Source organism: Microcebus murinus, chromosome 3 (assembly GCF_040939455.1).
Source record: "Microcebus murinus isolate Inina chromosome 3, M.murinus_Inina_mat1.0, whole genome shotgun sequence".
Lineage (NCBI taxonomy): Eukaryota > Metazoa > Chordata > Mammalia > Primates > Cheirogaleidae > Microcebus > Microcebus murinus.
In genome coordinates this window covers 112,854,890-112,881,821 of record NC_134106.1, presented here as the reverse complement: position 1 = coordinate 112,881,821, position 26,932 = coordinate 112,854,890, and the positions used below count along the sequence as shown (strand labels likewise).

The 26,932-nt window shown below is 35.9% G+C and overlaps 1 protein-coding gene across 1 annotated transcript in view; it reads right to left on the bottom strand.

Annotated features, from left to right (window-relative positions):
- KLHL5 (kelch like family member 5) overlaps positions 1-26,932 on the bottom strand; it is a 71,648-nt gene that overhangs the window by 19,612 nt on the left and 25,104 nt on the right. The window contains exons 4-8 of the mRNA XM_012753904.2: positions 26,323-26,519; positions 21,923-22,135; positions 13,400-13,586; positions 1,280-1,504; positions 302-464 (exon numbers count right to left, since the gene is read on the bottom strand). Of these exons, the coding sequence (XP_012609358.1) occupies positions 302-464; positions 1,280-1,504; positions 13,400-13,586; positions 21,923-22,135; positions 26,323-26,519 (985 nt within the window). The remainder of the gene's footprint in view (positions 1-301; positions 465-1,279; positions 1,505-13,399; positions 13,587-21,922; positions 22,136-26,322; positions 26,520-26,932) is intronic.

Below are 26,932 nucleotides of genomic sequence, written 5' to 3'. Positions count from 1 at the left end.
AGAATGGAAAAACAAGCACCAGATATATTCTCCAGCAAACTGCTATGAACTGAGTAGCACCTAAGTGGGCACATAGGTAATACAGTAATAGGGTATTGAGCCAGTGGGAGGGGGGAGGGCCCTGGGTATATATACATATATAATGAGTGAGATGTGCACCATCTGGGGGATGGTCATGCTGGAGACTCAGACTTGTAGGGGGAGCGAGGAAAGGGCATTTATTGAAACCTTAAAATCTGTATCCCCATAAGATGCCGAAATAAAAAATAAAGAAAAAAAAGAAAAAATAATAATTCCTTACTTTCCACTTAGTACTGCCACACCTACTGTGCTCCTGGGGGTGGACATAGTGGCAACAAAATTCCACTGGCGAGCCTGAGGGTCCCATCTTTCTACTGTATTCAGATAGCTCCAGCCATCGTGCCCCCCGATGGCATACATGGGACCTTCTAGTACAGCCACACCTAAGAGGAGACAGGAAAGAAGGACTTAAGATTTGCTGCTAAGTCTTATCACATTTTAACTGAAATATGAGTACAATAAGCCTTAAACATACAAATTAAACCAAGCAAAAATTTATGATATAGATATTTGGCTTCTTCACTGCTTTTCTTAGTGGGTGAGTGGGGTGGAAATAGCACTGTAGTTCTGGTCTTAAAAGTTTCAGAGGCAGTATTTTAAGGTACAACAATGGAAAATTATTTTAAAACTACACCGGATGCATGCATTGCCACTATTTAAAATATTTTTTCATAATTTGATTTATGATATATTTGAAAAAGCATTTTTATTCCTTTCCCCCTATTAATTCAAATTCATGAGATTTTACTACAGTTAGATTTGATATTTGTTGAATAAATAAACAAATGAAGCTGGTTTGGTTCCTTGGTGATGTATCGTATCAATAAAGTGTAATCTATTGGTATGATTCATCACCAGGGAGTTAAGCCAGCTTAATTTTTAATTAATTCAACAAATACCTACTGAGTTTCTACTAAGTGCCAAGCACTCCATAGAACATAACAGATAAGGGCTGTGACCTCATGGACCTTATATTTTAGATAGGAAACAGACATAAAATACATTTCAGGTATTGATAAGTGCTAATAAAAAATGGAACAGAGTAAAATATAACAGGGAGTATGTGAAGAATGCTTGGTGACTGATTTCTGTGGACTCAGCAGCAGCCACACCGGCCGCCTTCTAGCTGGTGCAGAATGCAAAAATGCTGTGGTTGTATAGTATGCAGTATCTTGAGTGAATCTGCAGTTATACTTACCAAGGCCATGCCTATGTGTGGACATCGGCGGCATCACACTCCAAGTTTTTGTTTTGGGGTTGTAGCACTCTACAGTATTCAAAGTCTTCAACCCGTCTCTTCCTCCCACCACATACAGTTTGTCTTCTAACACTGCAACACCGAACTGTAGCCTCCTCCCATTCATATTCGCTACAGGGGTCCACATATTTGTACGGAGATCATACTTTTCAATGCTTGTTGCTCCTTAATAGTAACATATAGAAGTTATGCAAATAAAAATTCCACCGTGATTGACTATTTTATGAAATTATATTAAATACATATAAAAGTCTAATATTATTAGCATTCACAACAATACTTTTATTATATTCCATGAAGCCCCTACCTACATCTGTGACCTCATCTCTTGCTATGTTCCAGGCCGCAGTATAAAAAGGTCAAGTGGTCAAGGATTATTTGTCAAAGGAAGCTGAGAAGCAGTACCCAGAAGTGGGAAGAAAACCAGGAGAGTTTAGTGTCATGGAGCTTAAGGAAAAAAGTATATTGCAGGTAGGTCTGCCAACAGTGTCAGGTGCTACTGAGAGGATCAAGTTAGAAGAAGACTAAAAGCCATTACTGAATTTAGCTACATTGAGGTCACTGGTGACTTTGGGGAGAAGTTCCTTATTTGAGTGGTTAAAACATGACTGGTAGGTGAGAAAATGGAGACAGTGGATTGGGAACAGAGGATTCTTCTAAGAAATCAGTCTGGCTGTAAATGTGAGGAGAAAGAAATTACTAAGTAGGTTGAGGCTGATTTTGTTTTGTTTTGCTTCTAAAGTTGGAAAACCTTGAGCATGTATGAATTCTAATGGGAAGTATCTAGTTGAGAGGAAAGAAGCTGAAAATACAGGAGATGAAAGGGATCATAATTCATAGCTTAAGGTTCCTGGGGAGGCAAGAAAGCAGTGTGCAGAGCACAGGCAGAGGAGCTGACTTTCATGGGAGGAGGAAGGGGGGACACATTCTATGACAATAAGGAAGGACAAGGGCATAAACACAGGTTATGTTCATTGAGAACTAACAATACAGGAAATTTAGGGACTTGCTGCCTGTTAGCATATATTTTCTTTTTAAGAATTCCAGAACTTTTGTACTCTTTATGAGGTGAGACCAATGAGGTTTAAAAACAAAACAAAACATCACCCCTCTAAAAACCTAACCCTCAATTATAAAGAGTTCGCTTAGAGTCCACGTCTCTCTTTTAAGCTTCAGTGTTCACCTTATAGAATTACGATCATGACATTTATTCTAAAGTATTTGTTACAATTAGGTCATCAGAGCACTGATAAAACCGATAATCTCCTAAAACTTAGAAATAGTTTTGTTATACATATAGATATTTTCTCATATGTTGTATTTTTTATTTACCCCACAAAATTCTAAGTTATTTGGGATAGACACCAAATCTTTTTGCACCTCTGTATTCTTCACAGCTCCGAACAGAGTTCCTTGTACATGGTAGCTGTTAAAAATATTTTTGAGTTTGAATAATCTTTATTTATAATTTTTAGCTACAGTGAGATTTTGCTCATATGCTCAGACTATTTAACATACTAGTATAGTTGATAGATCACTCCAAAGATGATCTTAAAATCTTCTTCCTATCAAATAAGTCAAATCAAATAAAAACTTTCTTCCATCAAATAAAAAGCTAATTATATCTCCTCACTAATGAATTTAAAGAATATTTTTCTTTTTAAGTTATTTATTTTAGATCTGGTTTACTAAGCACTATCATAGCCTTATGAGTTGGTAATTAAAAGTTCCCTTGCTAATTTCCAACATATTCTTAAAACATAAAATATTAAATCATAGTCTCAAATTTATATCTTTGAAAAATTCAAATATCCAAAAATAACAAAATCCTAATAATTGTAAAATTCTACATAAAATCTTTGGGACTTTCCTAATTTGTACTGAAGAATTAACCTTTAAAAAAGCACAAATATAGTCTAAAATTTTTCTTAGTACCTATTTAGAACCATTATTAGTTTATTTGTTGGGCCCTATACTAAACATATGTATGAAGAGACCATGAGCCTAATGATCAGACTATCATCTAACTAATTAATTGCTCTTCTTTATTAAATACTGGGAATAAAATCAATTAAGGCTGGCAAAAGTAGCTCGAACAGGATAGGTCAGAGTATTCGATTATTAAGAAAAGACTCAGAAATAAAGTTGGTCAAGTAGCAAGGGCCAGATTACAGAAAGTCTTGAAAGCCAAAATGAAGAATTAACATCTTATGAAGTAACAAATGAAGATTGCTAGAGTTTTGGGGTTTTTTTGGTAGTCCTTTTATTTTATTTTGGAATATTATGGGGATACAAATTTTAAGGTTTCAAAAAATGCCCTTTCCCCCATCCTCCCACAAGTCTGAGTTTCCAGCGTGACCATCCCCCAGATGGTGCACATCTCACTCATTATATATGTATATACCCGCCACTCTCCCCACTCCCACCTGCCCAATACCCAATTGCTGTAGTACCTATGTGTCCATTTAGGTGCTGCTTAGTTAATACCAGTTTGCTGGTGAGTATATGTGGTGTTTGTTTTTCCATTCTTGGGATACTTCACTTAGTAATATGGGTTCCAGCTCTAACCAGGAAAATATAAGATGTGCTATAGCTGTTTCTTAGAGCTGAATAATACTCCATGGTATACATATACCACATTTTATTAATCCATTCTTGGATTGATGGGCACTTGGGCTGTTTCCACAGCCTTGCAATTATGAATTGTGCTGCTATAAACATTCAGGTGCAGGTGTCTTTTTTTGTAGAGTGTCATTGGATCTTTTGGGTAGATGCCCAGCAATGGGATTGCTGATCAAATGGTAGATTCACTTGTATCGCTTTAAGGTATCTCCATATTGCTTTCCACAGAGGTTGAACTAGTTTGCAGTCCCACCAGCGGTGTAGGAGTATTCCTCTCTCTCCGCATCCACGCCAGCATTTATTGTTTGGAGACTTTTTGATAAAGGCCATTCTCACTGGAGTTAAGTGATACCTCATTGTGGTTTTGATTTGCATTTCCCTGATGATTAGAGATGTTGAGCATTTTTTCATATGTTTATTGGCCATTCTTCTGTCTTCTTTAGAAAAGTTTCTGTTCAAGTCCTTTGCCCACTTTTTAATAGGGTTATTTGATTTTTTCTTGCTGATGTTTGTGAGTTCTAAGTATATTCTAGTTATCAGTCCCTTATCGGATGCGTAGGATGCAAAAATTTTCTCCCATTCTGTAGGTTGTCTGTTTACTTTCATGACTATTTCTATGGCTGTGCAGAAGCTTTGTAGTTTGATCATGTCCCATTTATTTATTTTTGTTGCTGTTGTGATTGCCTTTGGGGACTTCTTCATAAACTCTTTGCCTAGGCCGATGTCTAGGAGAGTGTTTCCAACATTTTTCTCTACAATTCTAATAGTTTCATACCTTAGGTTTAAGTCTGTTATCCAGCGTGAGTTGATTTTTGTGAGAGGTGAAAGGTGTAGGTCCTGTTTTAGCCTTCTGACAGTGGCTAACCAGTTTTCTCAGAACCATTTATTGAAAAGGGATTCTTTTCCCCAGCGTATGTTTTTGTCAGCTTTGTCAAAGTTTAGATGGCTATATGAGGATGGTTTTATATCAGGGTTCTCAGATCTGTTCCACTGGTCAATATTTCTATTTTTGTGCCAATACCAGATTGATTTAATTACTGCAACTTTGTAGCATAGTTTGATATCTGGCATATTGATACCTCCCATTTTGTTTTTGTTGCCTAGAACTGCTTTTGATATTTGGGGTCTTCTTTGCTTCCATACTAAGCATAAAATTATTTTTTCTATATCTGTGAAGAATGCTGATGGGATTTTAATAGGTACTGCATTGAATGTGTACATCAGTTTGGGTAGTATAGACATTTTAATGATGTTGAGTCTGCCGACCCACGAGCATGGTATGGATTTCCATCTGTTTACATCCTCTGCTATTTCCTTCCTCAGTGTTTCATAGTTCTCCCTGTAGAGGTCTTTTACCTCCTTGGTTAAGTATATTCCTAGGTACTTTAATTTCTTTTTTGCTATTGTGAAGGGAATTGAGTCTTTGATTTCATTCTCAATTAGACTGCTGTTGGCGTATATGAATGCCTCTGATTTCTGTGTATTGATTTTGTATCCTGAGACTTTACTAAATTCATTGATCAGTTCCAGGAGTTTCTTGGCTGAATCTTTGGGGTTTTCTAGATATAATATCATATCATCAGCAAAGAGTGAAAGTTTGATCTCTTCTGCCCCTATTTGGATACCTTTAATTTCACTTTCCTGTCTGATTGCTGTAGCCAGGACTTCCAGCACTATGTTGAACAGAAGTGGAGATAGTGGGCAGCCTTGTCTGGTTCGAGTGCTAAGTGGGAATGATTTCAGTTTTTCCCCATTCAGTATGATGTTGGCTATGGGTCTGTCATATATGGCTTGTATCATTTTTAGGTATGTTCCTTCTATGCCTATTTTCTTAAGTGTTCGTATCATGAAGGGGTGTTGAATTTTGTCAAAAGCTTTTTCTGCATCTATTGAAAGAATCATGTGGTCTTTGTTTTTGCTTCTGTTTATGTGGTGAATTGCATTTATAGATTTACGTATGTTGAACCATCCCTGCATCCCTGGGATGAAGCCCACTTGGTCGTGATGGATTATTTTTTTGATAAGCATCTGGATTCGGTTAGCTAAGATTTTGTTGAAAATTTTTGCATCTATATTCATTAGGGATATTGGTCTGTAGTTTTCTTATTTTGTTGCATCCTTTCCTGGTTTTGGTATCAGAGTAATATTCGCTTCATAAAAGGTGTCCAGGAGGTTTCCATTCTTCTCGATGTTGTGGAATAGTTTTTGCAAGATAGGTACTAGTTCTTTGTAAGTGTGATAAAATTCGGGTGTGAAACCATCTGGACTGGGACTTTTCTTTTTAGGGATATTTTTAATTGCTGTTTCTATTTCAGCTCTTGAGATTGGTCTGTTCAGGAAATCTATTTCTTCTTGGTTGAGTCTAGGGAGTCTGTGTGTTTCTAGAAATTTGTCCATTTCCTCCACATTTTCCAGTTTGTGTGCATAAAGACTTTTGTAGTATTCATAAATTGTATCTTGTATTTCCTTGGGATCAGTTGTGATATCTCCTTTTTTGTTCCTGATGGAGCTTATTAGACATTTCTCTTTTTTGCTTTTTGTTAGCCTAGCCAATGGTGTGTCAATTTTTTTTGTCTATTTTTTAAAGATCCAACTTTTTGTTTTATTAATCTCCTGAATAGCTTCTCTGTTTTCAATTTCATTTAGTTCTGATTTGATCTTATTTATTTCACTTCTTCTGCTGGGTTTAGGGTTGGTCTGTTCTTCTTTTTCCAGGTCTTTGAGTCGTTTCATTAGATTGTCTATTTGTGATCTGTTTGACTCTTGGTTATAGGCATTTATGGAAATAAACTTTCCTCTCAGAACTGCTTTAGCTGTGTCCCAGAGGATTTGATAACTTGTCTCTCCATTGTTATTTTGTTCATAGAATTTTTTAATTTCCATCTTGATTTCTTCATTTATGAAGTAATCATTTAGTAGGAGGCTGTTTAATTTCCACGTTTTTGTGTTGAAGTGTGAGTTTCTCTTAGGGTGATTTCTAGTTTTATTCCACTGTGATATGAGAAGATACATGGTATGGCCTCTATTTTTTTAAATTTCTTGAGGTTTACTTTCTGTCTTAGGATATGGTCAATCTTAGAGAATGTCCTGTGAGCTGATGAGAAGAACGTATATTCAGTGGATTTTGGGTAGAACGTCCTGTAGATGTCAGTCAGACCCAATTGTTCCAGAGTTTTGTTTTTGTCCATTATTTCTTTATTAATTTTCAGTTTGGAGGATCTGTCTTGTGCTGTCAGCGGGGTGTTGAAATCTCCGGTGATTATGGAGTTGCTATTAATCAATTTGCTTAGATCCAGTAAGGTTTGCTTTATGAAACTGGGTGCACCTAAGTTGGGTGCATATATATTTAAAACTGTTATCTTTTCTAGTTTAACTGTGCCCTTCACCATTATATAATGACCCTTTTTGTCTTTCACTACTTTTGTTGGTTTAAAAACTGAATTGTCTGAAATTAGAACTGCCACGCCAGCCTTCTTTTGGCTTCCACTTGCCTGGAATACTGATCTCTACCCTTTTACTTTTAGTCTATAGGCATCCTTGCAGGTTAGATGTGTTTCCTAAAGACAGCATATACTTGGCCTGTATTTTCTTATCCATTCAGCCAGCTTATGTCTCTTGAGTGGAAAGTTTAAGCCATTCACATTTGTTGAGAGAACTGATAGGTAAGGTAGATTACTGTTCATTCTGTTGGGTTGGATGTTGTTCCTTTGATTTCTCTTGAGCCATTGTGATATCTGGCTTTTAATCTTTGGGTTTTGGTTGTTTTTACATTTGTGAGTTTTTATTATGGTGTTCCGTGCGTAACACTGTTTTGAGTACTTCTTGTAGGGCTAGTCTTGTCTTGGTGAATTCTCTGAGACTTTGCTTATCTGAGAATGTCTTAATTTCTCATTCATATATGAAGCTTAGTTTTGCAGGGTACAAGATTCTAGGCTGGGCATTATTTTAAAAGAGTGAGAGTGTGTCCCCATTCCCTCCTTGCTTGTATTGTTTCAGTTGAGAAATCTGGAGTTATTGGGATCAGTTTTCTTTTATATGTAACTTCCTTCCTGCATCTAACAGCTTGTAGGAGGGGCTCTTTTGTTGTTATTTTGTCAGTCTGATGACTACATGGCGTGGTGTTTTCCTGTTTGCATTGTATCTGCCTGGAGTCCTTTTAGCGTCTTGTATTTCTAATTCTAGGTTACTTGTTAGACCTGGGAAGTTTTCCTCGATTATTTCTTCAAAAAGCTTATCTAACCCTTGGGTTTTTTCTTCCTCCTTCTCCCTAATTCAGTTAACCCGCAGGTTATTTTTCTTTGTATAATCCCACAATTCTTGTAAGCTTTGCTCATGTCTCTTATTTTTCTGCTCTAACTCTGTGATTAACTTATTTGATTTGAATGAGTTGTCTTCCAGCTCTGAGATTCTTTCTTCTGTTTGGTCTACCCTATTTTTGAGACTTTCCACTGTATTTTGAATTTCCCTGAATAAATTCTTCATATCGAGGATGTCTGATTGATTCTTCTTCAAGATGTCGATCTCCTTTGTGAATCTTTGTTCCAATTCTTGTATCTTCTTTGTAGTTTCTTTGTGTTGGTTATCCATTTTTTTCTTGCATTTCATTGAGCTTTTTAACAATCCGATTTTGGAATTCTTCTTCTGTCATTTTAGTGTTTTAGGTTTGTTCAGACTCCATTTCTTGAGAGCTGGTGTATTTCCTAGGGGGAGTATTTTCGGCTTAATTCTTTGAATTGCGTTGGGCCCTCCCCATCTGGGTCAATTGCTATAGCTCAGTTGTCTACTTTTTGTAGTTTCTTGATCTACAACTGGGGGGAGCTCTTCAACCACACTTGGAAGGTTCCCCTGATGGGGTAGCTTTTGGGGAATGTGGGCTTTCTCGTCTTGCCCTGCTTCTAGGGGTGGAGCCTACCACTTTGGGCAAGAGAGATGCGGGCTGAGGGGAGGAGGTATTCTCCCCATTCTGCCTTGCACCCTGGCGCCCCAGTGGCTGTAACTCCCCTCCGCTGCTAGACTTCTCAGTAGATCCTTGATGGAGCCAGGCCTGACAAGCCGATGGCAGATTGTGTAGGGGCAGGATTTGCCAGGGGAGATTCTAGGGTGGGTGGGGGTGGGGGCTTACCAGCTGATGGCTGGGCTGTAGACCCCCTCAGTGGCGATTGCTAGCCCACTCGTAGGGCACCAGTACGGGGGGGCGACTGATTAGGGTGCAGCAGGTGCCGGGTTGGGGGCCTGGGTCAATAGGACATATAGGCTTAGGTTCCTCCACACCGCCTGCCCTACGGCCTGATCAGTCGGAGCCCACACTTTTACTGACCCGCCCTGTGCGGTTTTATTCACCCGGGGCAGTTCCAACTTAGAGCCCCCGCTTAGTCTCCCTGGTTAACACAGGCGAGACCTGTAACTGCCTCTCTGGTCGGCGCAGATCAGTTACCTCCCATCTTGGAGCCGTCCTAGCGGGGCTCAGGGGAGACCACGCTGCCGCCTTTCACCATCAACCACACCCTCCAGCACCCTCTTTTCCTGTTTCAGACAGGTCCCTGGCTGGGTGGGTGTGGAGGTCGATGAGGAAGCAAGGAGTTCTCCTGTGGGTCTGATCCCACTCCACCCCCTGGCCTGGCGGGCTGGCGCCCTCCCACGTGCCCTATTGTTTGCTTTGCAGTCTCCTGAGAAAGTGATCTTATTTCCCGGTCACCTTGTTTATCCTTTTATGAGTTCCACGTTGCTCCTGTGCGGATTCTCAATGCTGTCCTTGTAGTGGGGAGATCCACTGGCGTAGGAGACCAAGATCTGTGTCTCCTTCTCTGGGAGCGGAAGTCTGGAGAGTTATCTCTACTCTGCCATTTTTCTGAATCCCTTTGCTAGAGTTTTTGAGCAGAGTAGTGACATATTAACAAAGAGTTAATGGAGCAGAGAGTATTGTCTCCAAAGTAAAAATGCCTGTTTGAATCTTGATCCCATCACTAATCAGTTGTGTGATCCTGGGAAAATTCTCTAAGTTTTGGTGTCATCATCTATAAAAGAGAGCAAGAATAACATTCTGCTCTTAGAGCTGTTATGAAGGTGAAATGAAATAATATAGGTCAAGTGCTTGCATAAGGCCTGGCACATATTAACAACATAAGGAATGCTATTTCCCCTAAATTAACATGATTAAAATATGTAGGCTGATAGGAGGCTAACTGGAATTAGAAGGTTGGCAGTAGAAATTTGGAAGAATTAAATAAGACCCATTTAAAAGGAAGACTTTGTGATTGTCAGAATTTAAGGTTTGAAAGAGAGAAAGGATGGGAAGAGAGAAACACAGAGACAATATTGTTTAATTTGAGTGGTTCGTATTTAGTCCTCTTCCCCTGCTTGGGTAATTTTCCACTTGTATGTATGAGCCTTGATGGGAGGCAGTAGTCCATCTCCCAGAAAACTGAAAAGATAGATACTATTTTCTTTGCCCCTGCAAGTTTAGGGCCCAGGACTGACCTAAAGCTAATCAACTGGATGCTTATAGGATTTAAAAGCTGAAGCATGTATTATGAAAAAGCAAGGATGCCCTTTTCTCATAGCCTTCCAATAAATTCCTTATCTGTTTGTTTGTTTATTAATTTATTTAGAGAGTCTCACTCAATCACCTGTGGCTACAGTGCTGTGGTGTCACCATAGCTCACAGCAACCTCAATCTCCTACACTCAAGCAATCCTCCTGCCTCGGCCTCCCAGAGTGCTGGGATTACAGGCGTGAGCCACTGTGCCTGGTCAAATTCCATATTGTTTTAAATGAGCCAGAGTTGATGTCCACTGAACTATGATTCTAAGGTCTCAAGTCTGGGAGACATGGTCAGAGAAGATTTGCACACACCAGGTTTGAGGTGAAAGCCAAACATCAAATAGATATTTTATGCAACTGGAAATATGAGAATGATTTATATCTTGCGAGAATAAGATATACTTGCGAGAGTATAACATATAGATCAATGCAGAGGTAACAGTTAAAGTCTTGAAAACGAGAGGTAAAGATGAAGGAGATGAAGAGCGTTAAGTAATGACTACAAAGCCTGGCACCAGTTCTAGGCAAATACTAGATACTTAATAATAAGCATTTGGAGATTATCTGGATCACGGTTTGAAATATTTATACTATAACCCTAATCAGTTATTTTATATATTTCTGTGCCATTCAGCCATCAAGCCTATATCTAAGAATTTAAGCATCCACAAACACATAGCACTGTGTTGTACGTTATGTGGGATAAAACATATTAATATATAGAGATCTTATAGTCTTTGCTTACATGAACCTAAAAGTTAAATAACAATACAACACTTTCCATTAGAGTATATAATTTTATATTCCTTAAAGATGTCACATAGAAGAGGAACCTTTAAATGTGATTAATATATCAAGGGCTTTAGTCATATAATTAATTCAAGAGATGGGAAAGATGACCTTCCTTCTTTTGGCAAATACTTATGGATGCTGTCTATATACAAAGCACTATACTAGGCTCTGGGAATATATTAGTGAACGGAACAAACTCCTTGCTTTTCTGGAGCTTATTTTGAGGGAAGAGGTAGATAGACCATAAACAAACATATCAGGTGTGATGAAGAAACATAATGCAGAGTAAGATAAAAAGTGGCAGGAAAAAGGTTAGAAAGCGGTGGGCAAGAGGTTGCTACTAAATGGTCATGGAAGGCATCTTTGGTAAGTTGACATTTAGTGAGCAGATCTGACTGAATAAATTCTGCTGGGCACTTCAGTATCAGGGGGCAGACTGTTTCAGTGAGAGGAACAGCTAATGCACTATCCCTGATGTGGATAAAATGTTTGGCATGTTGGAAGAATGAGAAGACCAGTGGGGCTAGGATAGGAGGATCAGGGAGGGAAGAATTAGAATGAACTAAAATCAGACAGGCAGAAGTCAGAGGAGTACTGTCAGGGAATTGCAGATTATTAGTACTAGGAATTCAGAGAAATGAGAGACCAGTGTGTACTGAGAGAGAATACAAGCAAAGCTTCTAGCATAATACCTGGCACCCAGTGGGCACTATGTATAGTTTTGTCGCTATTATTTTTAATGTTAGCAAGAATGGCTGTAGGAATGGAATTCTCAGATACCCTTGACCCACATTTCCCAAATGTTTATGTTTCACTACATTTGCTTTTTATGTATGTGTATATAGCGCATGTATTTTTTTCCTGAACTGCTTAAGAGTAAGCTGAAAAAATGGTGCCCTTATACCCCTAAATAACTTTAGTGTATCTTCCTCAAAATAAATTTTTATAAAACCAAAATACAATATTCAAAACCCAGAAATTAACATTTATACAATGTTATTATCTAATCTATAGACTTATTTGGATTTTATAATTTGTCTCAATTATGTCCCTTAGAGTAAAAGACAATCCAAGATGATGCATTATAATAGTTGTCATGTCTCCTTAGTCTCCTGTAATCTGGAACAATTCTTGAATCTTTTTAGTATTTCACAATATTGACATTTTTTAATACTACAGACAAGTTACTTAGAATGGCTTTCAATTTACGCTTGCTTCTTTTTTTTCCTCATGACTAAATTGGTTGTTAACTTTTGGCAAGAATATGCCAGATGTGCTGCTGCTTAGCCTCATTTCTGGCAACATTACCTTTGATCATTTGGCAAAGGTGCTGGGCACCAGTTTTCTCCACTATGAAGAAAGATACTATCTTACTCTTTGTAACTAATAAACAAGTGGCTGAGAGACTAAATATCCTGTTCTCAGTCTATCGTCCACTAGTCTGAGCATCCATTAATGATTACTGAATGATGACTGAATCAGTTATTATTATGATGGTTGCCAAATAGTAATTTTTCTAATGTCATCTTTCTTTCCACATTTACTGTAAGAAAGAGCTTTTCATGCTCCCTTCTTTTTTTTTTGGCTTTTCTCTCTCTCTTTTTTTTTTATTTCGGCATATTATGGGGGTACAAATTTTAAGGTTTCAATAAATGCCCTTTCTCCCCCTCCCCCCACAAGTCTGAGTTTCCAGCATGACCATCCCCCAGATAGTGCACATCTTATTCATTATGTATGTATATACCCGCCCCCCTCCCCCCTGCCCATTACCCTATTACTGTATTTGTATCAGTGTGGACTCATGGAAATTTATTCATTTAACAGGTTATAATCGTTTACTATCATGATTTATTTTAATGCTCAAAGTATTCCAGATTCATACAGTGGTAGCCTCTACACATTGCTTCCTCTGTCTTTTGACCTGTTTCCATCATTCCTTGAGTACTTCCTTATTTCCTTGCACTAGAGTATGTCCCAGGCTTATCTTATACCTTTTCTGTCCCTGTCCTACAACCAGCCATTTCGCCAAAGAACTTTTTTGCCATATATATTACTTATTAAAATTCCTTTTTTTTCTGTTCCCCTAAATAAAAGATTATTCCATACCTTTTGTTGAATCCATTCCTCCAACTGCAAATAATGTGCCAACAGTTGACTTCCTAGGTTTTGTCCGAGGACTTTGTAACATGGGTCGTCTCTCTGGTAATAAATGATACTTCATTGCTTCCATAATGAGTTTCTGACACTCTATATCATCCCGAAAAAGTGCATTATTTTCCATGTCTGCCAGGAACTAGAAAAGAATAGCGAGTGTACTCTGAATGGCTAAGAAAATGGTAAAAACAATAAATCATATAATTCTTAAATGGAAATTATTTCATATTTTAAAAAATTCAAGTCTGGGCACATATTTTAAACTAAAATATGCAACACTTACAAGATTTACATTTTAAATTTTATTGAAAACCAAAACTGAAGAGCATACATGGTATACTCTAAAATCTTAATTATTAATACTATAGTGTTTATGTTTGGGTAGTAGGAATACTGGTGCATTTTAAATAATATTTTTACTACTTTTCTATAATTTCCAGATTTTCTAAAGCAAATCATCTTACTTTTTCCATTAGAAATAATTTTAATTGAAGAAGAATAAATGTATGTGGGAGTTGATTAATTAGACTACATTTATCTGACTTCTTTCTCTAAGCAATGTTCAAATAGCAAAAGCAAAAACAAAACTTACCAATTTCTCAAGGAGCAAAGAACTCTAAATGGTTATTATTCTAAAAAAATTAAAGTCTCTTGTGCTTCACTGAATCCTATTTAATTATATATAAATGCACACATATAGTTACACTCTGCCTTTTTAAAAATTAAAGTCTTTTCCTTTTATGCTTGGTACTGCATCACCCCTCCCTATCCCACAATCCTTCCCTGCCTTATAAACAACCTAGTATGCATCCTTTCATATTGTTCTCCATACTTATAATGCTCTACGGATATAATCCTCACATATATTAATAGGTATACAGTTTTCTTTTATTGTTTTTATTATATGCTTTGCTGCATCTTACCATTTTTACTCAACAATATCTCATGAAAATTCCTCCGTCTTCCTGAAAAGATGTATTAATATAGTTCTGATTTATTCTTTTTAATCACTGAATATTCCACAGTATATATATATATATATATACACTAATTTTTCAGCCATTTCCTTATTTTAGACATTTATTTTGTTTCCAGTATGTATACACATTCATACATATACACATGTATACATAGATACATATATGTATACACTTTTTTTTTTTATCTTGCTACTAAAAACAAGTCTTGTACAAAAGTCCTTATGTACCAATTTTACCTTTATGGGATAGATTTTTAGGAACTGAATTGACTCCAGGCAGGTCAAACACACAAGATAAATGTTGTCAGATTACTTTCCAAAGAGACTGTGGCAATTCACATTTCCATCAGCCATGTCTGAGAGTGTAACATTCATGCCAGGAGTAAGTGTTTTAGCTCTTTTTATTTTTGCCAATGATATCATATTTTCCCTTTAACTTGAATTTTCCTGATGAGTAAATATAAGCATCTATTTTATATTTTGGCCAGCTGTAATTTTTATTCTCCCTTTGTCTGGCTCCTTTTTTTCTATTGTTTATCTTTTGACTGGAAATTAGTAACAGTTCTTTATAACACTAATCCTTTTTTTTTCTAGATTTATTATTTGTCAAGATTGTTTCATAATACTTTTGCTATACAAGCAATTTTCATTTTTAGGTTATCAAATATGTATCTTTCTTTTCATTGCTTCTGAATTTCCCATCCTGGTTAGAAAGTCTTTTTGCTCCAGTTTGTGGACTTAGTCTCTTAGATTAGCTGGCAAGATTTTATTGCTTTCTTTCATTTAGGCCATTGATCCATGTGAAATTATTTGTAATTCATTTTTAAACAGAGTATGAGTGAATGGGCATTTTTATTTTCTTTCAGATGAATAGCCAGTTCTGTACCAGCACCATTTATTAAATAATCCCTTCCATGTCCAGCTGAATTCAACCTTGGTCATTTGTTACATTCTCATAAATATATCTCAAGATATATGAGATCTATTTTTTTTATTCCTTATTCTATTCTATTGATCTATTTGTCTATTCCTATTCTAATACTATACTTTATTACAGTGTCTTTATAGCATATTCTAATGTCTGATATTATAAGTCTCCCCTTGCTGTTAATTTTCATGTGTTTGTGTATATATATATATATTTTTTTTAAATTTCAGAATATTATGGGGATATAGATGTGTTGGTTACATGGATTGCTTTTGTATTGTTTGAATCAAAGTTACAAGTGTGCCCATCACTCAGATAGTGTAATTGTACCTGTTAGGTATGATTTCCTCTATCCCCTCTCCTTCCCATCCCCATCTGCATGATTGCCTTTGACTTTTACTTCCTTCTGTGCACATGGTGTGCTGATCAGTTAGTTCTAATTTAATATTGAGTACATGTAGTGTTTGTTTTTCCATTCTTGTGATATTTCACTTAGGAAGATAGTCTCCAGTTCCATCCAGATTGTTGCAAAAGGCATTAATTCATTTTTTTTATGGCTGAGTAGTACCTCCATAGTGTACATATACGACGTTTTATCACGCATGAATTGATGGGCACTTGGGTGGATTCCACCTTTGTGATTGTGAACTGTGCTGCATTAATATTCTAGTGCAAGCGTCTTTTTGAAAAAAATGACTTTTTTCCCTTTGGGTAAATACCCAGTAGGGGATTGCTGGGTCAAATGGTAGGTCTACTTTTAATTCTTTGGGAATCTCCATATTATTTTCCATAGAAGTTGCACTAGTTTGCAGTCCTACCAACAGTGTATAAGATTTCCTTTCTCTCCACATCCATGCCAGCATGTACAGTTTTTGGACTTTTTGAAAAAAGCAATTCTCACTGGGGTTAGGTGGTATTTCATTGTGGTTTTGATTTGCATTTCTTTGGTGATTTTTATTTTCTATTTATTTTTTTATTTTTATAGACAGGTCTTGCTTTGTTGCCTAGGCTGGAGTGCCATGGTGCTCTCATAGCTCACTGTAACTCCTGGGCTCAAGTGATCCTCCTATTTCAGCCTCCTGAATAGCTGGGACTATAGGCATGCGCCACCATGCCCAGGTAATTTTTTAATTTTTTGTAGAGATGAGATATCACCATGCTGCCCAGGCTGGTCTGAACTCCTGGCTCAACTCCTGCCTTGGCCTCCCAAAGTTCTGAGATTACAGGCATGAGCCACTGTGCCTGGCCTCTTAGCTATTTTAGAGCCTTTATTTTCCATATAAATTTACAATAAATTTATTCAATTCCCTTTCACCATCCTGATTCCAATAGGAACTGCATTAAGTTTATTTATTAATTTTGGGAGAATTTAGATTTTTTATGATGTTAAGTTTTCTGTTCAAGAGCCTTTCTATTTGTTGCAGTGTCCTCCATATAGGTCGCATGCCTTTCTTTTATTAAATATATTCCTACATACTTTATTACTTTTCATTGCTATTGGGAATAGATTTAAAAATTTTCATTTTGTATATGTTTTGCTGGAAAGATGTTTCTTTCCAGCATGTTTGTGTACAAGTCTTTGTGTGGACATATTTTCATTTCTCTTGGGTAGACACCTACGAATAGAATTACTGGGTCATACAGTAAATTTATGCTTACCTTTTTATGAAACTGCCAAATTGTTTTCTAAAGTTGACGTACCACTATATAATCCCACCAGCACCATATGCAAATTCTTGTTTCTGTATAACCGCACCAACAATTGCTACTATATCTTTATTTCAGCCATTCAGGTAGATGGATGTTGTGGTTTTATTTTGCATTTCTCTAATGACTAATGATGTTGAGACTATGTTCATGTTTTGATAGTGGAAATCTTTTAACAAAAGTCACCCTTAAAAATTTATGAGATTTAGAAACCAAGCATACCAAAAGCGAAAAAGCCAAACTAAGACATAAGTCCTGGCCAGGCACAGTGGCTTAGGCTTGTAATCCCAGCACATCGGGAGGCTGAGGTGCAAGGATCATTTAAGGCCAGGAGTTCAAGACCAGCCAGAGCAAAAAATAGAAAAATTAGGCAGGCATGGTGGTGAACACCTGTAGTCCCAGCTAACTCGGAAGGCCTCAGCCTTGAGCCCATGAGATTGAGGCTATAGTGAGCAGTGACTGTGCCACGGCACTTTAGCCTGGACAACAGAATAAGACTCTATCTCAGAAAAAAAAACACGGCCCACAACCTATGCCTGAATATAATTTCTGATATTACTTACTGCATATTTTTCCTATACACACAAAGCATAGTTATACTTGCTGTAGAAACCATTAGTAAATATGCATTAAGTTGGCTCATTTAGATTAATCTAAATGTTTACATTACTTCTGTTATATATAATTACTTTAGTCTTTTCTAAATAAAAATAAAATGAAAAAAATAATAGAAAGTAAAATCTTGGGAGACTTAGTAGTAATGGCAATTTGAAGTAAAATATATTTCTAGCATGCTGACAGTCTCTATAATTTAAAAATGAATGAGATTAATTATATTTGAGTAAAGAGATGAAAATAATAGAAGAAAATATAAAGCCATTAATCCAGAGATCAGATTAATCAAATGCAAGGTAACATATCATTCAGAAAATTATTCAGAAGGCAATGAGAGAAACTACAAAATATACTCTGCATTTTTGATGAATACTAAATGCCTTCTCTGCCATGAGAGAATGGCAAATTATTAAAATGCAAGCCTTTAGAACACAGGAGAAACATGTCTATTTTGTGAATTTTTATTTTCACTCCCATACTTGTTTACCAAATGACTATTTCTATAAATTGTCCCCTCTGACACAAAAAGGATGTGAATTATTTATGAACTCTACAGACTTTCAAAAAATGTTTGGGTATCAAAAATTTGTAAACTAAAAGAATGCTAAAGGTAAATACTGACTTATTTATATTTCTGGCTTTTAGTAGAAAACAACAGAGCACTGAGAACTGAGAGTGGAACAATGGAGACCAAGATACTTGTAAATTTAGCCTAACATTGAGAATATTGAACAATTTAGATGTTCAGATTTTTTAAATAATGTGTATATGTCCTAGTATTTCTGTTTACATTGTTTAAAATCTCACCAATTTGAAAGTTTGGAATGCCTTCAAAAGTAAAATAATATGACCATGAACACTTGTCCTCTGGATTATTCAGAGTTAAACAAAAAACCACACTGAAATGAACATTTCATTTGGTATAGGATTACAATTACATGCATTATTTCCTAGGCCATTTTAAGGATCTACTGTTGGAGACACTATGATAATAAAATTATTATATGTAAGTTGAACCCCTTCTAGCTGGGCTAAATAGAATGTTTCATATTAACAGAGTAGGCTAAAACCTCATTTAGTTGGTATTGTTGAGAAAGGAAATATTTGACAAAGTAAATTCTCTAGGCAACTAGACCTAACCCCAATTTAAAAAATATTGGTCATTTATTGTCTAACAACAATAAATTTAATTGTTTACTGCATTAAACAATTTAATAATCGTTACATTTTCCTACCTTTAAAAATAAAACATGCAGAACACAATCCAACATTTTCTTGGTGATTTTAGTGTCTACTTCAAAACTTTCTTACTTGATAACTCTAATTCTGCAATCTTGCCCTTTACTTTTACCAAAGGGGATGAGGGGAAACACTGCCTGTATCTTTAAATGTCACAATACTGCAACATAGTTTTAATATCACCATAGGGGAAAAAGCATGGCTAAGAGAGGTGAAGTAGTTAAATCATACAGGGCAATGTGGCTTCCCTCATCACCTCTCATCGTGGAACAGTCGTTTTCAAACTTGAGGATGCATCAAAGCCCCTGGAGGGCTTATTAAAACACAATTTGGTAGACTCCACCCCCAGAATTTAACATTCAGTTGGTGTGAGGTGAGGCCCAGTAATCTGCATTTCAAACAAGTCCCCAGGTCGTGCTGGTCCCATACTGTTCTGGGTCATACTTGAGAACCACTGGGCTAACTCACTGGATTTTCCCTACTTATTTGTCTTCTCTGTAGCATCTGAGCAAGTTAAAGCTTCCTCCTTTTTGATGTTGGAATCATTTTTAGTAGTGCTCCACTTATTTAGTCAGGTTTGGGGACAACCACTAAATATTAGTGTTTCCAGGGGTTACATCCCTAGCACTCTTGAGTTCTCCTTGGCAAGTGTCATTCTCTTGCCTTTGGCTTCAACAACCTAAATAAGTAGTTTTCAAAGTTTCTTCTTAGACTCCAAGAGTATTAAAGGTGCCAAGAAGCTTTGGGTACATGATTGTCCCACTTCCTCACCCCCTAAATTAGCCCTATATCCTATATTCCTTGTCTCAATTGACAGCACCTTCATTAACCTAGCTGCACAAATCAGAATCATTCTGGACACCGCCCCCCTCTTTTGGTGCCCTCACCATTCAGTCACTCATTAAGTTGTATCAATTTGACCTCCCAAATAGCTCTTAAGCCTAGTAATTTCTGTCAACCTCTACCGCCAGAGAGTGCCTAATTCACTTGTCTGAATTCCAAAAGTCTTCCAAATGGGTTTCTAGTTTTGACTCCTCCAATCTATTCTCCACAACGCAGGCATAGTAATCTTTCCAAAATAAATTTATAATTATGTCATTCCCTCTTAAAAATCTTTTGCTTTTAGGATAAAATCCAAGCTCCTTGGCATGACTAGAGGTTCTTCATGCTCTGGTCCTGTGCCCTTTCCAGCCTTATCTCTTACCTTTGCCTCCTTTTATTTCTGCACTCTACCCATGCAAACTATTTTCAAATACCAGAACAATATGTTCACTCATGACTCCATAACCAGGCACAATCTCCTCTGTCTCCTGTGCATTGTGCTCCCTCTTTTGGATGGCTACTTCATAACGCAGAGCAAGTGACACTTCAGGAAGTTCTCCCTGCTTCCCTGCCACCAGTTTGGGTGGGCTACTTCTATTATTTTCATAATGCCGTGTTCACCTATCGGTCACAGACTTCATTATAACTACTGATTTATTTTTCAATCTATTTCTTCCTCTGATACCTCCCTGCAAAATCTTACATGCTAGAGGCAGAATGGTTTAGTGGAAACGGCACAGAACTGTACTTGCATTCAAGTCCCACCTCTGCCTCTCATTAGCTCTACGATGTTAGCCAAGGAGCAAAGCCAAATAAACTCCAATGAAGAAGGAGAGGAATTTATGCAATCACCTTGCGATTTTGAACATATAGTTTTACTTTTCTGGTCTGTCACTTCATTTGTACAATAGGTGTTGGACTAAATGATCTCCAAAGTGCGTTTTGACTCTAAGAACTTATAAATAGCAGCAGCATCCTGGATAACAGAAATTTTACAGGTCTGTGAGCGTCATGCAGATATAAATATTTGAAGCTGCAAAATTGCAGTAAATTGTCAGGTTATTTAATTGCATGGATTCTTTTCAAAGTCTAATAGGATTTTTCAGATTTCCTTTTATTTCTAGAAAGAATTAAAAAAATCTGCTAAGTAGCAGTAAAAATATAACTCCCTTCTTTAAATCTGATTTCAAGAGAAACTTTTTATTATGTTATTCTTCCTGAACTGTCATCACTTCATGTGGTTTCACTCCTGTGTATTCATACAATAGTCTACCTCTGAAGGGGGAATTCTTATAAAGCATCACCACTGATTATTGTCTCTGTAAGGTAGAGAGCAAACAGTAACTTTCGCTCACAACCACAGCAAATAATATATTATGCTCAAGACAAATAGAAGATAATACTTATGGCTCTTTAAATAAAAAAAAGAAAAGAAAGTCTGACCTTGAACAGCAACAGCTGATTCCTTCTCTGCTTTCAAGGTCTCTTTCTCCATTTAAGGCCTTAAGGCCTTGAAACAGGCAACAAAGTATGCAGGGGAAATTTTTTGTATATTTCAGTGAAAATTATAAGAAGGGGAAACTATGGATATAAATACATTATGACTGATTGCCTTGAATGTACCAATTGGATATCTTTTAATCTTCTTTATTAATGATAATAACAATAATGATATTATTTGTAGCATATTTTATTTTATGGAACATGTTTCTGAGCCTCATAATAATTTTGTGAGATAGGGAGGATATTATGAAGAAGCTGAGGTTTGTGAATATGCCAAGTAACAGAGTTTTAAAATGTCAGAACTGGAATATTATCATATCTCACTAATCTATATATCACCAGAATCCAGTATTTAGTGAATACTTAATAAACATGTGGCAAACGAATTAATCTAAGTTTTCTGGTTTCTAGATTCCAGTGTTTTCCTTTTATTAGCAGCTTTACTAATTTTTCTCCAATTGGTAGGATAGGTTTATAGCTGAGTCAAATAAATTTATTAACCTCAAATCAAGGATGTCACTTAATTGATACAATGTAGGCAGCCAGACTTTCTGGATTGAAAACATAAGCAGAACTTTGTTACCTTACTATCTTTTCACCTACACATTTCATAGGAATATATATAGGCAAAGGTATACATAGGCAAAGAAAAAAACCTATAAACAAAATAACTATTAATTACCTGTGGTGCAAGAAGAGGTAGCCTAATATAAGCCAGAAGTTTACTGAGATCTTTCCGTCTCTGTTCCAAATCATGACGGACCCAAGTAAGAAGTGCATTCAATATTGTCTCCTCATTAGGAATGTTCATGTCATCACTGGCCAAGAGCTTTGCAATTTCGCTGGCTGGTAATAATACAAATTCCTGGTTTCTGATGACTTCCATAAAATGCTCCTAGAGGGAAGAAATAGCAGATAAACAATATTGTTTCTTCTGGCCATCACAGTTTATTTAAAAGAAACTAGAAGTTTTTTGTATTAGATGCCAAAACATAATTTATATTTAAGACCTTAAAATGTATTTCCACCTCCTAGGAAAGAAACACAGCAGAAAAAAACATTTAAACTACAATTATGTTGATAAACATATATAAGTAGAATTAAGGTGCTGTTTCACTGATTACATTTTTAAAATGGACCTAAGACATGTAGGTACCATTTTGCCTAAGTAAGAAAATAGTTTTGGCAAGTCTTTTGAAGGAAGATAGAAAAACTGAATTAGACATAAGATGTCTAATACTCTACCATCATTAGTTAGTGTGGATTTGTGGTTGCTAAAGAATCTGGCTAACAGTGGAGCCAAATGCCTAGATGAGCTTAAAGTTATTTCTATTACCCAGAAATGTGTTCCAGGCTGGCGAGATTTCCCAAGACCACTCTAGACCACAGAAGTCTTCCCAGACCCTGCCCAGAAAAAGTATTGGACCTCAGGGCTATCCTAAAACCAAACTTGCCTTTGAAATTGTTTTAATGTTATTTATAAGACCATTTAGAATTTTAGGTCTGTTTCAAAATTTTTAATCTCTTCTAATCTGATTTCTTTACAAAGTTCTTTTGGTCTCATAGGAAAAAGAACCAAAGCCAAAGTGCTTATCTAGAATGCACTGACACCAGAACCTGAGACTGAAGATGACTCAGTCCTGGACTCACGCTAGAGTCAAGCTCTCTATAATTCGAAATGGGAGCTAGAAATGCCCTTGGGTGTGAGGTGACCTTTTAGGGTCATTATGAGAAATAATTTGGAGAGAAGAAAATATACTCTATGATTTGAATGGTCACAAATCTTAATGCATGGATAGTTGACACAGTTATAACATAAATGCAAATGGTAGACATATTGTCCTTTAATGTTTTTCTTATCCTTCCTAATGTACTGTCACTGTCTCAGCATGCTGAGTTTTAGTAAAGTGGCTAAGGCTGTTTAAATTAGGGCTGGAGATAAGAACTATCCATAACTATCCTCCATATTAAAATGAGAATCACATTTTCTATATAATCTGTGGTAACCTAAGTGAGATACTAATCTCAAATATATCTTGCGTTGACATTCCTTTCAGCAGAAATTCTTAAAGGAAAACCATTCATGAATAATTAACTAAATTCAATTGCTTCAACTTATCATAATTTCTTAAAAGATGCCCAAATGAGTCTATTTTAAATGACTGATTATCATCTTCAGAAATATATTTTAATAAAACCTCAGTGCTGGAGTGGCTTTAAGCAAACTGTTCTACTCAATTAGTATACTGACATTATAAAATGATTTGGTATCACATAGCAAGAGCCATAAAAATGTTGAAACTCTCAACCCAGTTATCCTACTTGTAGTTTAAACCTCAATAAATAATTCATAAGCAGAACACAAAACTGAATACCCATCAATGCTTCTCTGTATTATTATCTATAATGGTAAAAAGTGGGAAATAGCCTAAATGTTCAGCTATAGGGAATGTGTAATAAAAAGGCATTAAAAACGTCAAGGACAAAGATCACACAGCTACATGGAAAGATATTTATTATACAATATTAGGTGAGTCTCTGAAGAAATCAAATATTCATTTCTAATTACTTAAGGGTATAGTATACAGTATAATCAACACATTTATACAATACTGGTGTGACTACTGCCCTACTTTCGAATAGTATTAATTGCATTTAACTAGTAAGAAAAGGTCTGTTATATAAATATTCATTTGACAAGTTATTTGTTGATATATTTGAGAACAATGCACATTCCACTCTAGTATAATTTATATTAAGTGAAAATTGAGTTTTCAACAATTTATGAAATACTACTGAACTCAAGATTCAACACGAAGTGTTTTTCAAAAACATTAATTTGGTTTTACAGCTAATTTAGCAGAATTCAATGTTTTTATAAGTTTTCTAGATTGAGAAACAAAATTTTAAAGTTTGAAATTAAGTATTTATATTTGTTTCATAAATCTATAATGGCATTAAATAGTTATAATGATATAACCAGTGTTTTTAGAGACATGGCAGTTAGAATGAGAAAAAAGGTTTCCAGACTCCACGATCCTGAGGAAGTACTCATCCTTTCCTACCTGTATTCATGCAGGGTGGGTGGACACCCCAGGACGAGTGTCATTTACTGACTGAACTCGCTGGTGTGGCACTACGCTTACTTCATATTTTACTAGCATTTTGTGATATAAACAATTATGTTACCAAACACTTGCTAGCATTGTGCCCTTTCCCTTTTGGAATAGGTTTTAAGCAAATGATGTTACTGAGGGATTTATTTAAATTGAAGATTGAATTTTGCTATACATTCTCATTCGGTTCCCATAGCAACAATTCAAATCAATCTGCTTCTAAATTACTTACTGTTATTAGAATTCAATTTCATGTCTCTGTTAAAACTGAGTAACATAAAATAATGACCTTGAGAAAAAAAATCTACCCCAACTAATTGGCTATGAAAATAGGTTTTAAAACCCGTAGCTAGTTTAAATTTATGTGTAAGCCATGAAGCAGCAATTGTGCCTCTACGGTAAACAACAGGAGTGATCTAAATGTTTAGATCACTGCATACAAATGTTTTCACATGAATAAAACATCTTCCTGGGAAAAAGATATTACTCAAATTATGAACTTAATTATGAAAGAAAAAAACCTTTATTTTATTCATATTTATTTATATTCATCTTGTTCCAAAAAAGTATTTGAAACTGCAGGTGTGAGGTTAAAATGAGAAACCTACAAAGAATGAAAAAGACTGAGAAGGGAAAACCATTCAATGAACTTAATTTTCAAAATGTTGACCTAGTACCATGCTAGGTCTGTATATTTTTGTTCTGTTGCACAATCTCTTATTTTTTCAGTTGAAGCCCTAGGACAATCATAAACAAGAAACATTCCTGAGAAGTGATTACACCACAGGGAGAAAACCAATGATAAAGGGTGTGGTTTCATATGAGTGCTTTTGTTCCCTCACATAAATCCCTACTGTGTCGAATGAAGTAAACTATACGATGATGATGACAATGCAATGATATTTATTGACTAGGATATGACACGCCAATCACTGTTCTGAGTGTTAAACTTCTATTAATTCACTTAAAACCTCTTATCAAGCTTATGACGTAGGTAGAATTAATCTTCCCAAGAGTTTGTAAATACCTATGCCTACAATTTTTCTAAATCTCTATTTCTTTAATGAAAGATTCCTGAAGCACCATCAATCTCTTCATAGCTCAACAAGCTCAATGGAAGGATGGAGGAAAGGATAGATCAAATAACATTTCCTAAAAGTTGATAAGATCAGTAATATGGATATCTGTACATGTATGTGAAGGTTCACATTCTTTCTTCTCTTAGAGACTGTATTTCCTTAGTTTAAGTATTTAAAACAATAGTCTTCAATCATTGTTCGTAATATGGCAACATGCTCATTCCTTAAAAATCCACATACTCTCTCTTCCCCACACCCCTCAACTGTTACAACCATGAAGGCTGGTCCAAACAATAAGCCCTCAATATGCCCTTATTTTATTGCTATCCTAAACCATTTGGTATTCCGTTGTCCTTCAGGCTACTAGATCAGAATCTCCTCTGTGATCTATCTTGAGTATATAATTTGCTACAATTAATAACATCATTCAACATGGCTACAAATACTTCTTACATACGGTCAGATTTATCCTTAATAAAGTGTCCCATTCAACCTCTACCAATATACTACAACCACTATCATTAATTTCCATCAGTGAATATGTGAACAATTCTGAAATTTATCCATGTGCTATAAGGTAAACTGTTTGGAGAAGTCCTGCTTTAAAAAGCAACAGATCTGAAAACCTCAAATAGAACAGTTCTGGCCCACTGTTCTGCTTCCTAATGACTATAATTACTTAGGGCTTGACTCACATAATCAGGAAAAGCATTACTTGGTGTTTTCCCCTCATAACTCAATGAAAATATGACACACTAGACAGTGACCTTGAACCTCAAGACATGTGGCAGAGCCATGGGAAAACAGCAACATGTAGATAATAAGCCTGCAACAATGAGGAATAAGGCAGAGACGATATGCCTTCCTGCTTTTCAAATAATACATACCATAGTGTAATTATGCGCCACTTTATGCAAATCTGTACAACCTTGGGCATCAGCAAAAGAACGGATTCCCAGACAGTTGGATGGGTGAAGCTGTTTCATTAAAAACTTACAGCATGCTTCTACAACCTGCGAAAGCTGAAGAAGGCAAGCTGTAGATAACAGGCACTCAATATTATCTTCTTTTAATTCAAGGCGGCCTTCATGATAAAAAGAAATTCCATTAGCTATGGAACTACATTAACCCTATTTTATAAAATAACTGATGTTAACAGTAATATTTCTAAATAAGAGCTCATTACATGTATTACAGACCTAGATGGTTTAAGACATTCAAACAAGAAAACACAAGCATTAAATGTGGAAAAAACTTATTATCTCTTTGCAATCTCTAATAAAAAAACGATAAAAACTAAAATAAACTATAAAATAATGGCTTATTTTTAGAATTTTAAAATGATGCATTAATTAGTAATTTACATGTACTATATCTTGTATAGTTTTCAAATTTTAAATGTAAAACTTTGACATTACATAATTCATCAAATTATTACATTAATATTTTAAAATACCATTCAAGAGCTTAATTATAATAATCATTTTAAAGGTTTTA